The sequence below is a fragment of the Oncorhynchus keta genome, chromosome 2, assembly GCF_023373465.1.
Source record: "Oncorhynchus keta strain PuntledgeMale-10-30-2019 chromosome 2, Oket_V2, whole genome shotgun sequence".
Lineage (NCBI taxonomy): Eukaryota > Metazoa > Chordata > Actinopteri > Salmoniformes > Salmonidae > Oncorhynchus > Oncorhynchus keta.
Window position 1 is genome coordinate 75225257 of NC_068422.1, and position 16604 is coordinate 75241860.

At 41.7% G+C, this 16604-nt stretch overlaps 1 protein-coding gene across 2 annotated transcripts in view; it reads right to left on the reverse strand.

The window, feature by feature from the left end:
• The window catches only part of mettl15 (methyltransferase like 15), a 60143-nt gene extending 43548 nt beyond the window's left edge, over positions 1–16595 (reverse strand). Inside the window, exons 1-2 of one of the 2 annotated variants that reach the window (XM_052483735.1) lie at positions 16483–16595; positions 15638–15886 (exon numbers count right to left, since the gene is read on the reverse strand). In XM_052483735.1, the coding sequence (XP_052339695.1) occupies positions 15638–15883 (246 nt within the window). In that variant the 5' untranslated portion in view covers positions 15884–15886; positions 16483–16595. The other variant, XM_035739468.2, reaches the window with a different exon arrangement.
• Between the last annotated feature and the right edge of the window lie 9 nt (positions 16596–16604).

A 16604-nucleotide genomic window follows, 5' to 3' on the forward strand; every position in this document is an offset into this window, starting at 1 on the left:
TGTCCCACTCACTTCAACGGCTGTTTGAAGTTTCTGGATATTGGCAGGAACTGGAACATGATGTCGTACATGTCGATCCAGAACACCCCAAACATGCTCAATGTGTGACATGTCTGGTGAGTATGCAGGCCATGGAAGAGCTCGGACACTTTCAGCTTCCAGAAATTGTGTACACCTCCTTGCGACATGGAGCCGTGCAATATCATACTGAAACATGGTAATGCCGGAGGATTAATGGCCTGGAAATGGGCCTCAGGATATCATTGCAGTATCTCTGTGCGTTCAAATTGCCATAGATAAAATGCAATTGCGCTCATTGTCTGTAGTTTATGCCTGCCCATACCATAACCCCACCACCACCATGGAGCACTCTGTTCACAACATTGACATCAGCAAACTGCTCGCCCACACAACACCATACCAGTGGTCTGTGTTTGTGAGGCCGGTTGGACAGACTGCCAAATTCTCTAAACCAACTTTGGAGGCAGGTTATGGTAGAGACATTAACATTAAATTATCTGACAACAGTTCTAGTGGACATTCCTGCAGTCAGCATACCAATTGCATGCTCCCTCAAAACCTGAGACATCTGTGGCATTGTGTTGTGTGACAAAACTGCACATTTTAGAGTGGCATTTTATTGTCCCCAGCACAAGGTGCAGCTGTGTAATGATCATGCTGTTTAATCAGCCGATATGCTAAACCTGTCAGGTGAATGGATTATTTTGGCAAAGGAGAAATGCTCACTAACAGGGATGTAAACCAATTTGTGCAAAAAAAATTACACTGCTGCTACTCTCTGTTTATCATCTATGCATAGTCACTTTAACTATGCCTACCTGTACATATTAACTCTGTACCGGTACCACCTGTATATAGCCTTGCTACTGTTATTTTCACTGTTTTCTTTTTATTTTGTATTTCTTTACTTATCTATTGCTTACCTAATACCTATTTTTAACTTAAAAATTGCACTATTGGTTAGGGCTTGTAAGAAAGCATTTCACTTTAAGGTCTACACCTGTTGTATTCGGAGCACGTGACAAATAAACTTTGATTTGATTTGAAATACGCTTTTTGGGCGTCTGGAAAATGTCTGGGATCTTTTATTTCAGCTCATGAAACATGGGACCAACAGTTAACATGTTGCGTTTATATTTTTGTTCAGTATAGTTTCTGGAGCAAGCACTAACCCCAATATAACTGTAGTATAATTACTTTGCAAGGAAAACAAGCTGTAGTCTAGGTGTTGTACTAAATACGCTTTCCAAAGTTGTACCAAAGAAAACCATTGGAAAAGCTGAGTAATCTAATGAGTAAACAAATATTAATGAGGCTGTTTATATCGGAGTTTGATAAATGACAAACAAAATATATGCCTCTGCTGCCATAAAAACAGAAGACACGGTGTCAAGGTATGAATGAACGTTTGAAAAATACATCTGAAAAACGTAGGCAACTTATCATCAAGATTATACTACTTAGTATCAGTATTATTAAGGGATAAACTGTTCAAGACCCAATCAAGAAGCAGGTTTAGGTCTAAGCTATGTGCACAGGGGGAGAGTGGGGGAGAGTGCATGTGTTCAGATACCTGGTCGTCCCCTCCAAGGCTCTTATTTGTTTGTTTGTGTGGGAGCAGTGAATTGGTCTAGCTCCAATTAAGGAAACGGAAAGGGGGATACCTAGTCAGTTGCACAACCGAATACATTCAACCGGCATGTGTCTTTCACATTAAACCCAACCCCTTAATCGACGTCATTGGCGCCCGGGGAGCAGTTGGTTACTGGCCTTAACCGCTGCGCTACCTGCCTCCCTTCCAGGCTAGTGCTTTAAGGGTTATTGGACAACTAAAAATACAAAAAAAACATCTCAGAAAATATTATTGTGACAGATTCTGGGTATTCCATCTTACAGGCATGTTTGAATATGAATTTCCTTTGAAACAGACTTGAAGTTGTCAAAACATATCAAACCATATTACAATTATAGTACAAATGTAGATTTCTAATACTTAGCTGGCAGGCACATCCAATCAAATGTTATTTTTCACATGCTCAGAATACAATACAAAAACCTTCCCGTGAAATGCTTACTTACAACCTTAACCGATAATGCAGTTCAAGAAATAGAGTTAAGAAAATATTTACTAAATAAACTCAAGTAAAAAAAAGTATAAAAAGTAACAATAAAATAATAATGAGGATATATACAGGGGGTACCGGTACTGAGTCAATGTGCGGGTGTACAGGTAATCAAGGTCATTTGTATATGTAGGTAGGGATAAAGTGACTATGCATGAAATCAGACTGAAGACTGCTTGTTGAAAGTGTTAAAAGCCCTGCTGCACCTACTCTTCACTACCCCATACCAATGTTTCCCCAATAACAATAACAGCAGAATCATCCTGGGAATGACAGAGCCAACTCAACCCTACCTGCAAGCCAAATATGTGGCACTTCACTTCCCTTCACTAGCCCAGTGTTTATTCTGGGGCTGTTTGAGCCGCATTGAGTGTGCTTGTACTATGACACAGATACAATGCAAACAGATGACCTACCCAACTAACAATAAGCAACAATCCCAGTGCATACAGGGAGCTCTATGAGCCTGTTTCGTACAAGCTAAGGCAATATGTGTGTAGAGTACACCATTCATAACTGGTACTAGTCTGGTTGCCCCAATTTCTGTTAGACAACAATATATGCTAACTGAGAGATTACTCGTTTGTCACTTTGAGCCTTGAACATTTACAATGTTGGAAACCCAAAATGTTCTAATTTGGCTTGGGCAGTCCTAGATTTTGCAGCTATATCTGCATTTCAAATCTCACATCTTTCATGACGCAACCATTTGGGTTTGTGGGACATCATTTATGAGGACTAACTTCTGCTGGTGAAGACTGCTTAACCACATATCCTTTCATTCTGGTTTTGCCAGGGTGAGAATATATATATATATATATATTAGATTTTTTTTCCACAGCTGACTAGTTGCAGGTGTAATTCAGCACCACAAGGAGTAATGCATCCTACCCCACCTGAACCCTGGGCCACTAAGCAGCCTGAGCAGGAACCAACACCGCAGTATAATCCTACTTTCAATGGGCTCAGTGTAGAACATTTACAGCACTGGAAAACCATTATTTAACTTCACACAATCATGTGCATAGTGAATGCATATGACCTTATGAGTTCGTAGATAAATTCAACATATTAAATTGTTGCCGTTAGTATCGATACTGTATCGTATCGTATCGTTGTGTGGCTATGAGGTTTTACAAGCCTTGGATTGAGCTCCTACTTGATATTGAATTTGTATCAGAAACATTGTGTTTGTACTGCAGATAAAATATTGTTAACATATTGGTATATTAACGCCCAATGCAGATTGACCAAATCCCTGCTATAATCTTTTCAGGGGGTTTTATTGAATGTGAAACATTCATGTTTATAAAAATTCACCTTCAGCAGTACTTTTTAACATTGCTAAGTGAAATGTCTTTTCTCTCAGGAAATGGTCTCCCTGGTCATCATGAAATTTACAAATGTTTTCTTATATAACTAACAGTGGAGTGATTCCTTATTTTTCCCGGACCCTATTTTTAGCTATATTTTACATAAATAAATTAGTCATGTATTCAATTAATCAATTAGTTCATTCCCATGAGATAGTGAGTTGTGTGGCTGCTGATGGCTGATGCTTAGAGAACTAACAAGACACAAGTACAGGAAAATTCTGATAAATAGGCAAGAGTGATGTACGTTGATCAAACACTCAACCATCATTCAAGTACTATCCATTAACTCAGTAGACAGTCACGTAGAAGTGTTTCCCAACTCCAGTACCCATGACACAACACATTTTTATTGTAGCCCTGGACAAGCACACCCGATACAACTGGTCAACTAATCATCAAGCCCCAGATGAGCTGAAAGAGGTGCGTTTGTCCGGGCTAAAACAAAAATGTGTACTGTTGGGGTACTTGAGGACCAGAGTTGGCAAACACTGATTTAGATGGCATGGGCTGCATTTAGACAGGTAGCTCAATTGTGATATTTTGTTTCACTAAATTGGTCTTTGAACCAATCAAATCAGCTCTGAAAAAGATCTGCTGTGATTGGTCAAAGGAACAAAATAAAATATTTGAATTGGGCTACCTGTGTAAATGAGACAAAGTCAGTCTGGTCTAAAGTATGCTATACATATCACTGTAGACTGAAGGTCATGCCAAAATGACTACATGTCAACAATCAGTCAACAATCAGTTCAACTGGATTTGCTGGCAAATTCATGAAATGTTTTACATCAGTGATGAGTTTAAAATGTTGAATTGTACATCAATAACAAATGATGATTACCCTGCCACAATGTTTGACATGTCCTGTATGATAGGAAAATGACAGCACAGTGTTAGGGAGGGTCACAAAACGAAACAAGACAAAATGACAGGCTTCTCAACTCGCCCCCTCTGAACTTGCCTCAGACAAGAGAACTAGTTTAATTTCCAGCGCTGTATTACAAAGCACTACAATTGTTCCATATGCCTACCAAACCTCTATGACCGGTGTATGCAATATACACAGGCCCCATTACTTATGAATGCATTTATTGGATCGATGCATTGTTAGCTGCCCCCCCCCACACGGCTGTCAAAAATAAACACAAAACCACTAGGGGGGATCCATGGTGGCATGAGCATACTTGCAATAATAAATGAATAGGGGTACATCAGGTGATGGGCTAACAACTGCACTTCAATTAAATCTGAGGCTGTTTCCCATTAGTTCAAATTAATATATACACTGATTGTTTAAAGCAAAACCTGAACAATCCAAAATAAAGTCTATTGTAAGCCCCGTTCAGCAGGTATAGCCAGATGAAAGTTGTGTCTCGGTTACTGATATTGCCTGGGGTTGTTGGGCATGCAAAAATACTTGTAGCTCAATGACAATTACATGCAGTTCGACACTGAAGTAGACACATCAGTTATCACAAAAGATGAGAGGTATTTCAGAAGGTAGAAAGAAACACAATTCTGACTGGTCTGACTGATGCATGCTACATTTGGATCGGTTTGGGGTCCGCAGACCGATGCACTTCTATCTTAAACATTTGAATTGGGGACCGATGCGTATCAGTAAATAGTTACATCCCTAATATTAACCCCCAAAATAATTCATCTGCCGTAACTTTACTGTATCATAGCTAACAATTATTACATACATCTATTCATAGGGGTGGCTCAGAAATAGATATGGGACAGATACAATGTTTCGTCCTCTTATGGCATCTGTGAGAGCATGGTCAGATGAATTGAGGCCATCACCATTTTGAAGTAGTACATTTTCTTCTTCTACTACTATTTTATGAGTTGGTAAACAAACTGAAAGGGTCCATACGGCCACCTGCAGTGTGTTATTTGTACAGGTATGAAGCCACGGTTGGCAATTTACTGCCACCTGCATGGAATGTGGAATGTTTGCTCACGTGTATAATTCATTGGCTGATCCCTTCTGGTGACCTGGATGGAATTATGTGATCCTTCCTTAACCCATAGGAAGTCCCAACCAATTGACTACTTCAGAATGGTGAAAGTCCTCAATGGCACTGCCTAATCTAAAACATGCTTTTGGGTACTAGAGTCCTCTATCCATCTCTATGGGTTGCCTACACTTCCAGGATTACAAGCTAGCTAGCATCAGATCGTCTGAGAAACCTTGAAGGTTCTGATGAGAATATGAGGAAGATATGTAACTTCTTATAACTTGTCAATCTGATCTTAAAAGCACGTCTCGGCAGAATTTTTTTATTATAATAAATACATTTATATATGTTTTTTAATGTGCAGTTGGGCAATGATTTGGCAGCGGTCGTGCGCCGGAAATATTAGTGGACATAATGATAACATTAAATTCACAAACATAGCTGGAGATGTACTTTTTCAGGAAACGGTTTCATTATGGAGATCTACTGTAATACATTTAAGATAAATCCTCATTCAAATAATGCAGTTTTTGAGCCCTCATTCAAACCCCAATCAAGGACATGTTGCAGGGATGAGTCATCATCTCAATCCAGCTGTCCACGGGGCATACATCTGATTAGCATACCCACGCTCACACACCAGGCGCAAATGTAAATATTGTAATAAAACCCTCTGTAATAACATTGCTCTCGTGTCTTGGAAAGGCTTTGCTTTGTTTATTTTTCCCACTTTCAGCAATATTGTATGACTGTGAGCAAGTACGCAAATAATAGTTATTAAAACTGGATTTCAGGTGCAGCTTTCTGAGATCCTTCTACAGGCAGCCTCCTCTCTATTCTGTTCCTTATGCTCTCTCTCCTGACATTTTTATCATTAGTATAAATATCATCCTCATTATTGACAATATGAGTAACCATCAAGGCAGATATTCAACTGTACATTTTGATCTCAAGATATCAATAACTGAAGTCAAATTCATGGAACCTGTTGACAAACAAGCACCTTCTGCACACAGTAATGTTCTCATTTGTAATGTAAGCAACTAAACAAACTGGCACAAGGATACGTTTGGGTGTGATGATAAAAACGGCTATATTCACACATTATGGACTTGTGCCACTAATAGTTTGCATGTACAGTACATTGATGTACATGTATCTAAATGAAACTAAAGCCGCAGACTGTGTAAGATGAAAGGGTTAAAGTAGCTCAACATGACAGTCCGGTGGAGCACCCACAAGGGGGTTGTCTGCTCAGCAATGCTGAACCACCTGCTGCTCTATAGACTCAGGCACCCCATTTCACTAATGAAGTCCCAGACTCTCTTTCACACCACGCCCCCATCACCACTATGAAATGGTCTACTCATGAAAGTAATGAGCCAGGGAGGGAGAGAGACTCTGCTGGCCACTGATAACCTCAGACTAAACTTGCAACCTTACGAGACAAGGGCTTAATATCTGGCCGTCAATCAGCCCCGGCGTCCCTAGCTGGAGTGTTTAATTACAAGGATCAATTATTCACCCGCCTCCTCTTTCACTACACTGTGCTCTGAAAAACAATGGAGGAGTGAGAAAAAAAAACATTGGCCGTGGCCCACAGGGGGCCCCAATTTTACCCTTGGGGGACAGTTAACCCCCTGCTCTTGTACATACACAGAGTGTACAAAACATTATGAACACCTGCTCTTTCCATGACATCGACTAACTGATCAGGGGAACCCAGCTGAAAGCTATGATCCCTTATTGATGTCACCTGTTAAAGCCACGTCAATCGGTGTAGATGAAGGGGAGGAGACAGGTTAAAGAAGGATTTTTAATCCTTGAGACAATTGAGAAATGGATTGGGTGTGTGCGCTATAGAGAGGGTGAATGAGCAAGACAAAATATTGAAGTACTTTTGAACGGGGTATGGTAGTAGATGCCAGGCGCATTGGTTTGTGTCAAGAACTGCAACGCTGCTGGATTTTTCACACTCAGTTTCCCGTGTGTCAAGAATGGTCCACCACCCAAAGGACATCCTTTGTCTATGGGAAGCATTGGAACCCTTTTGACACCTTGTACAAAACATCAACAAATTGAGGCTGTTCTAAGGGAAAGGGGAAGGTGTTCCTAATATTGAGGTCCTTCTACTTCAAAAAGCACAAGAAAGAAGATTGACTCCCAACATCTCAGATTGTTCTGAAATTGTTTCTGTTGTTAGAAACTGATAAGATTCTGTATACTGGTTGTTAGGGTGGGATTGGCGTGGGGTGCAGGGGGTCCGTGGGTGGCTTTTGACTATTTATTTGGATTCCTTGTTACCCCCTGTTAGAAAAAAGTTTGGTTCAAATCAGATGTTAGGAATTTATTGAATAGTATATGAATCCTATAAATTAAAAATTGCCAATTTGGGAGCACTTTAATTAGCTTAATTTATCAGAGATCAAATTATATTTCAACAGAATAATGTTGCAGGAATGTACAAGGAATGTATTATCTGTTTCTAACTACGGAAACTATTTCAGAACAATCCGAGATGGTAGGTGTCATGTCATGAAATGACCCACTTCCAAAACTGTCATTGGCATGGTTTTAAAGTCAGTTTTAAAGCTAGTTTCCTGCAATTTTACATATTTTGCCATAGCATGAGTACACAGCAAAAGCCATCTGAGTGACTCAAACATTATAACAAAATCAATGTGGGCCTCATGCCATGACATTTTTTGATTCTACATGATTCTCCACCATAATTTGCAAATAAATTCATTAAAAATCCTACAATGTGATTTTCTGGATTTTTTTTCTTCTCATTTTGCCTGTCATAGTTAAAGTGTACCTATGATGAAAATTACAGGCCTCTCTCATCTTTTTAAGTGGGAGAACTTGCACAATTGGTATCTGACTAAATACTTTTTTTGCCCCACTGTATAGCGCCATTATCTTTTCTACATACTTTATATATGATTTAGTCGTTTAAGTTTACACTGAAACATGTAAACAAATATGTATGTTTTATCATATTTTTTGGAGTGGAGGCAACGATTTAGCAGCGGTAGCCTTTATGTAAATGGAGCTATTTATGTAAATGCATAGGCAACCACAAACAGTTGCAAAAGTCTCTGGATAAGAGCCAGTTAGGTCATCCATTTCTTCACTTATTTATTTAACAGATTGAACTATAGATTTAAAAAACTATTTATGCTGAGTAAGTTGAATCTCTGCAGTTCAGCACATACACTTTCCTGTCTCCCTGTTTTTCAGACAGCAGAAAGTATAAAGGTGCTTTGATTTCCTAAAAGTTATTTCATTATTTGGCTAACAAATATCGTTGGAACTAAAACAAAAGGACATTGTACTTGTTATGTATTTAAATTCAGGTAAGGAGAAGGTGTAATACGGGAGGCCATTTTAATTCCACAAGGGGGAGTGTGGTGAGACTGCAGTGGCCACCTCGTTTTCCCTGCTAAAGCAGTAGTGAATCTTTCCCTGGACACCCAGTTGACGGCTCATTAATCTGCCCTGGCGGAGGTCCCCAATCCTGGCACCAGAGAAAAGGATTCCCCACACCTTGTCCTCACTCTCACCTGCCTGGGCAAACCACTGAGGTAAGGAGAGGACGAGAGCCACAACAACAAGACGGGGGATTCCTGACAGCATAAAAACAAAGAAATCACTTCCTGCACGTGGAGCCACCGGGATGTCATCTGTGAGGGGGCGTGTGAAAGTGGGGTGGGACCACACATACGGAGAAACACTCACCCACTATCATCTGTGGGCTTGTAATGAGGGATGCTGGAGGAGAAAATCTATTGCAGTGGTCGTGGGTGGACCTGACAAAAACAAAACACTCAACAATATTGAGTTCCGGGGCTGGGCGACAGGCTTTTAGTTCATACATTTTGAAAAGATGTCTCTTTTCCTTATAGTGATTGGGGAGGTCGTGAATGGGGGCTGTATAAATGGTTCAACTTGCTGAGAAAAGTTCAAACTTATTCTTTCTTTTTAAATATTGTATAAAAGCTATGTTCTACACTTGCAGAGAACACTTGTGCAAGACAGTTTTCTTCATTGTTTCATTCAAACAATTAGGTTACAACAAAGGGAGTGTCAGGGATGATGCAGGGGGTTTCATCAAGGCTATTAACTTAGCCCGATTAAAAAAGATGAATTGTATCATCAGCCAGGGTATACCACAGTGATTTATGATTACTGACTGATGGGCTAGGAACACAGAGATACTGACGGAGCAGCCCTGACATTATGTGGTGATGCTGACTGACACTACCTTCTCTAGTGTATTATGATCAGTCATTAAACTAATGACTTGCAAGTATCACAAGGAGTGACAGAGTAGGGGATACCGTACATCAGGTGGACTTTTAAAATATGGCCATCCTATTCATCCATTTCAAAATCTTAGTGGCACTTTGTTAGTGTTAGTCATCTTCTGACACCTTCTTACTTTGATTCAATTGGATTTATTGGAGTCATTTTCATAGCAATAAGCAGCCAGAAATCTTGTTCCTCCACGTAAATAAAATACCCTATCCTCCAGCTCCTCCTGTCTTGAGTAAAGTAATAACCTCCAGGTCAGGAAAAGCCTGATTCTGCCCTGAGAAAGGATATCCTTCTCCAAGCCCCCGACCGCCGTCTCCCACATCACATTTAACATTTACATTTAAGTCATTTAGCAGACGCTCTTATCCAGAGCGACTTACAAATTGGTGCATTCACCTTATGACATCCAGTAGAACAGTCACTTTACAATAGTGCATCTAAATCTTAAAGGGGGGTGAGAAGGATTACTTATCCTATCCTAGGTATTCCTTTACCTTTAGGCCTCACACTGCCCATTATTCAATTAGCCAAATGCTACAATTGCATCAAGATGATGAAGAAAATTAGGTTAAAATGGTTATCCGGCTGGCTAAGAGCATTCATGTTCAAGGTGAATAGAAAAATATTAAATTGTACAAACTGTAATCTTTTGAGAGCTAATTTGGTGGTTAATGAGGCCAATCTAGTTTGGGTAATTTATGGTTGATGGGCAGGGAAGGAAGGCCAGCAGGAGAGCAACACTGTGGCTGCTTGAGATAAAGCTCATTTCTGGAGTATAAAAAGGTTTTACAAGGTCCATCTCTATCAACTATCTCTAGACTGATCCGCACAATTAAGACCTAAGCCCACAACCTTATCGTCATTTCTGTAAGTAGTACAATCACCTTTCATTTTAAGGGCTGTGCATGTGCATCACTACTAGCCCTGACAGTGTGAGAGAAATGTGGGGAAATATCACAGTCCACCTGTGTAGATATCTGCGCTGGACTTCATGCGTGGGAAGCGGCGGGGCATGAAAGGCTACATTGCCATTTACCCACTTTGGTGTAATTACAGCATTTGCTCTCAGATACCCATCATCTCCCTAAGTGCTCCATTCATACACACTATGCTTAGCCTGACAAGAGCAACTACGCAGGGTTGATTGCTTTACAATAGCAGATCAAAATATTAATCTGACTCAGTTTAGTGATTTAAGTGAGTATTTGGCTAACATGGAACGTGGGTTTCCTCCCAGTCATTGACTTGTCAGTGAAACCCCCACTTAAACAAACAGGGTCTGTGATTACACTATCTAGCTGCTCTACAGGACAGCTGATGAAAACAGAGTGCAGACACCTGATTGCCTGACTGGTTCATTAACAGAAATGGTGGGGAATTTCACATGGAGAATCTCTACCATAAGAAGTTCTACTGTAAGACTGCTTCAGTGTTTACATGGGCTGGTAGCTGTTTATTTACATGTATACATTGACCAAGGCTGCTATTACATATAGCCTAATAGACCACATGAATGAAAAAACATTTATTAAGCGCATGTTTGTGAGGTCTTATATTAGAGTTTATAAATAGTTGCCATTGTCGTTACAATGTTTCAGCGAGCAGTCTGAACATGACGCATTTGAATTCTCCATCAAAGAGAAATTACAGTAAGAGCTGGATTCAATCAAACATGCCAAATTAGGCTTAGTGTTTATGTAGTTTCTATTTACACAGCTAGCCTACTTCCTGCACACACAAGTGTCTCAGTCTGAAAGTTAAAACGGTAAGATGGGTGTGCAGTAACCCAAAACATTCTGCTAATGTATTTGAGTAAGGGGGAGTGGACTGAGTATGCCAATGTGTATATACTGGAATGCTGGTTTGACAATGTTGCTACGAGTGTAATTACAGCATCATACACAAGTAAGCACAACTTAAAGGGGCAATCTGTGACTACCACATCCCACATGGACTTCTAAATGAATTATGTATACCCACTGGTTCTTGAAGAATACCTTATAAATTCCTCAAGAGCTTAGTTCAACTGTCGTACCCCATCAGAAACCAAAATATTGGCTAAACTGGTTTGTAATTATAAAACACTATGGTTAAAACTCAAAATGTTGCATCATGGATAGTCAGTCCATTTTTTTTATTTTTATTTCACCTTTATTTAACCAGGTAGGCTCGTTGAGAACAGGTTCTCATTTGCAACTGCGACCTGGCCAAGATAAAGCATAGCAGTGTGAACAGACAACACAGAGTTACACATGGAGTAAACAATTAACAAGTCAAGAACACAGAGAAAAAAGGGGAGTCTATATACAATGTGTGCAAAAGGCATGAGGAGGTAGGCGAATAATTACAATATTGCAGATTAACACTGGAGTGATAAATGATCAGATGATCATGTACAGGTAGCAATATTGGTGTGCAAAAGAGCAGAAAAGCAAATAAATAAAAACTGTGGGGATGAGGTAGGTGAAAATGGGTGTGCTATTTACCAATAGATTATGTACAGCTGCAGCGATCGGTTAGCTGCTCAGCTAGCTGATGTTTGAAGTTGGTGAGGGAAATAAAAGTCTCCAACTTCAGCGATTTTTGCAATTCGTTCCAGTCACAGGCAGCAGAGTACTGGAACGAAAGGCGGCCGAATGAGGTGTTGGCTTTAGGGATGATCAATGAGATACACCTGCTGGAGCGCGTGCTACGGATGGGTGTTGCCATCGTGACCAGTGAGCTGAGATAAGGCGGAGCTTTGCCTAGCATGGCCTTGTAGATGACCTGAAGCCAGTGGGTCTGGCGACGAATATGTAGCGAGGGCCAGCCGACTAGAGCATACAAGTCGCAGTGGTGGGTAGTATAAGGTGCTTTAGTGACAAAACGGATGGCACTGTGATAAACTGCATCCAGTTTGCTGAGTAGAGTGTTGGACGCAATTTTGTAGATGACGTCGCCGAAGTCGAGGATCGGTAGGATAGTCAGTTTTACTAGGGTAAGCTTGGCAGCGTGAGTGAAGGAGGCTTTGTTGCGGAATAGAAAGCCGATTCTTGATTTGATTTTCGATTGGAGATGTTTGATATGGGTCTGGAAGGAGAGTTTGCAGTCTAGCCAGACACCTAGGTACTTATAGGTGTCCACATATTCAAGGTCGGAACCATCCAGTGTGGTGATGCTAGTCGGGCATGCGGGTGCAGGCAGCGATCGGTTGAAAAGCATGCATTTGGTTTTACTAGCGTTTAAGAGCAGTTGGAGGCCACGGAAGGAGTGTTGTATGGCATTGAAGCTCGATTGGAGGTTAGATAGCACAGTGTCCAATGACGGGCCGAAAGTGTATACAATGGTGTCGTCTGCGTAGAGGTGGATCAGGGAATCGCCCGCAGCAAGAGCAACATCATTGATATACACAGAGAAAAGAGTCGGCCCGAGAATTGAACCCTGTGGCACCCCCATAGAGACTGCCAGAGGACCGAACAACATGCCCTCCGATTTGACACACTGAACTCTGTCTGCAAAGTAATTGGTGAACCAGGCAAGGCAGTCATCCGAAAAACCGAGGCTACTGAGTCTGCCGATAAGAATATGGTGATTGACAGAGTCGAAAGCCTTGGCAAGGTCGATGAAGACAGCTGCACAGTACTGTCTTTTATCGATGGCGGTTATGATGTCGTTTAGTACCTTGAGTGTGGCTGAGGTGCACCCGTGACCGGCTCGGAAACCAGATTGCATAGCGGAGAAGGTACGGTGGGATTCGAGATGGTCAGTGACCTGTTTGTTGACTTGGCTTTCGAAGACCTTAGATAGGCAGGGCAGGATGGATATAGGTCTGTAACCGTTTGGGTCCAGGGTGTCTCCCCCTTTGAAGAGGGGGATGACTGCGGCAGCTTTCCAATCCTTGGGGATCTCGGACGATATGAAAGAGAGGTTGAATAGGCTGGTAATAGGGGTTGCGACAATGACGGCGGATAATTTCAGAAATAGAGGGTCCAGATTGTCAAGCCCAGCTGATTTATACGGGTCCAGGTTTTGCAGCTCTTTCAGAACATCTGCTATCTGGATTTGGGTAAAGGAGAACCTGGAGAGGCTTGGGCGAGGAGCTGCGGGGGGGCCGGAGCTGTTGGCCGAGGTAGGAGTAGCCAGGCGGAAGGCATGGCCAGCCGTTGAGAAATGCTTGTTGAAGTTTTCGATAATCATGGATTTGTCGGTGGTGACCGTGTTCCCTAGCCTCAGTGCAGTGGGCAGCTGGGAGGAGGTGCTCTTGTTCTCCATGGACTTCACAGTGTCCCAGAACTTTTTGGAGTTGGAGCTACAGGATGCAAACTTCTGCCTGAAGAAGCTGGCCTTAGCTTTCCTGACTGACTGCGTGTATTGGTTCCTGACTTCCATGAACACTTGCATATCGCGGGGACTGTTCGATGCTATTGCAGTCCGCCACAGCATGTTTTTGTGCTGGTCGAGGGCAGTCAGGTCTGGAGTGAACCAAGGGCTGTATCTGTTCTTAGTTCTGCATTTTTTGAACGGAGCATGCTTATCTAAAATGGTGAGGAAGTTACTCTTAAAGAATGACCAGGCATCCTCAACTGACGGGATGAGGTCAATGTCCTTCCAGGATACCCGGGCCAGGTCGATTAGAAAGGCCTGCTCACAGAAGTGTTTTAGGGAGCGTTTGACAGTGATGAGGGGTGGTCGTTTGACTGCGGCACCGTAGCGGATACAGGCAATGAGGCAGTGGTCGCTGAGATCCTGGTTGAAGACAGCGGAGGTGTATTTGGAGGGCCAGTTGGTCAGGATGACGTCTATGAGGGTGCCCTTGCTTACAGAGTTAGGGTTGTACCTGGTGGGTTCCTTGATGATTTGTGTGAGATTGAGGGCATCTAGCTTAGATTGTAGGACTGCCGGGGTGTTAAGCATATCCCAGTTTAGGTCACCTAACAGAACAAACTCTGAAGCTAGATGGGGGGCAATCAATACATAGCTCTGTCTATGAATATGAAAGTGGTTACATTTCTCAAACCCCATCCCTCAGCATTTTACCAAAACAGTGGCAGGGTGTACTTTATTATTGTTTAAACAGCAGATTGCTGCTTTAATGTAAAGTATTACAGCTTTTAATTACTGTTCTACGTTGCCGGTCTTCCAGCTTTTAATATGTTTTATTTCAGCATTTGGGGTTGAAGCACAAACTGTATCAAGCAATACCGTAATATATATGCAACTAGGCTACATCCTAGATAGGGCCTTTCAATGTGCAGTGACTAGAATTACATTTAAAAAATCCATGTAACACTTGTTTTTAATGGCAAGCTCTTGGCAAGCTTTATTGGGACAGTTGGCCAATGGGCGGACATTGAAGGAGTTACAGTAAGAGGTGCTAAAGTTCAGGCAGGAGTGTTGCAGACAGCACTCTATGTCCTGCCAACAGCCTTACGGTGGCACAATGCCTGACTAAGATGTTGACCCATGGCCCCCACCTGCCCTGTCCGTTCAGCATCTCTCAGCCACCCAGGGGGCCCATCAAGTCTCCATCAGCACTGCCCACGAGAAACAGAAGGCCTTTGACTCATGTCCATCTGTCCTGGTAGTATGTATGGGAAAGCAAAGGTAGTGGGATCCTGGTGACTTAATGTGCCCTCTCAAGAGAAGTAGCTCATCTTATGAACTGAGAAACGAAGTTAGGCCACGAACAATCTTTCAAAGAAAGCAGATTTCCATATCATTCTTCATTGGGGTAAAACAGGCAAAATGCACAACAAACCTTACCTGCTGTTCCATAGAATATTTAACCATCAAGGGCTCAATAAGAAAAGGTGGGTTGACACACACTTACAGCGTATTAGAGAAGACTTACCTGGCCAGGTTGAATATCTAAACATCGGAGCACTTCTTTAAGCATGACAGGTGTGTGCAGTGTCTGTTCAGCCAAGATGGTGGAGTCATCTTTAAGTCTGTCCTGGTGACCAGGCTCCATGGGAGCAAAGCCAGAGTAGGACAACCTACTCCCCTTCCATGGCTGGCTGACTCTACAAGCAGCATCAAGAGCCACTCTCCATGATGATCTCAAGGAGGGACAAGCAGACACATGCTGGCATGCCATGGTCTGAAGAGAATTGGGAGGGGACAGACATATGATGAAAGTGACATGACAAACACACAGCAACTTTGTAAGATAATATTCTAGCTAGTGGCTAATGCAATAAATGCCACTAATTATGGATGGCATAAAGAATGGCATTAGAGAGCTACAATATGTAGCTAACATTTCTAGCTAAGCTAGCTAGGTATCAGAACATATAAAGCATTGATCCGTTATTTCTATCTAGTTATCCAGCTACAGTAAACAGCTAGCTACTTAGCCAACTACACAGTAAATCAAATCAAAGTGGGCTCCAGGGCACCTTTTACAGTAGAGTACAGTACTCAGTAGAAGAAACCACGTTGAAGAGTTGTCAAATTCCAAAGTGCAGAACTGCGAAACAATTATTTGTGTAGCTAACTTGGAAGGTACTAGCGTAAGACAGCTACGAGCTAGCTATTCTCAGGTGCATCTTCATAAAAAAACTCTCGGGGAAAAGTGTTCGGATATGTGAGTTCCGTTCAGCTGTCGTAGCTAGGGTTACAACACCTTGAATAGCTTGCAACTGGACGATGCAAATCGTACTTAGGACATTGGTATTGACGCAATATTATACTTACTTTGTTATGTTAGCTATGTGTCATAATGGTTTCAATTACATTATTTTAAAATTTAAAATGCTAGATAATAGCTGGCATACGAACAGATTTTAAAACCACTTCCTACACCAATACTGCAATCA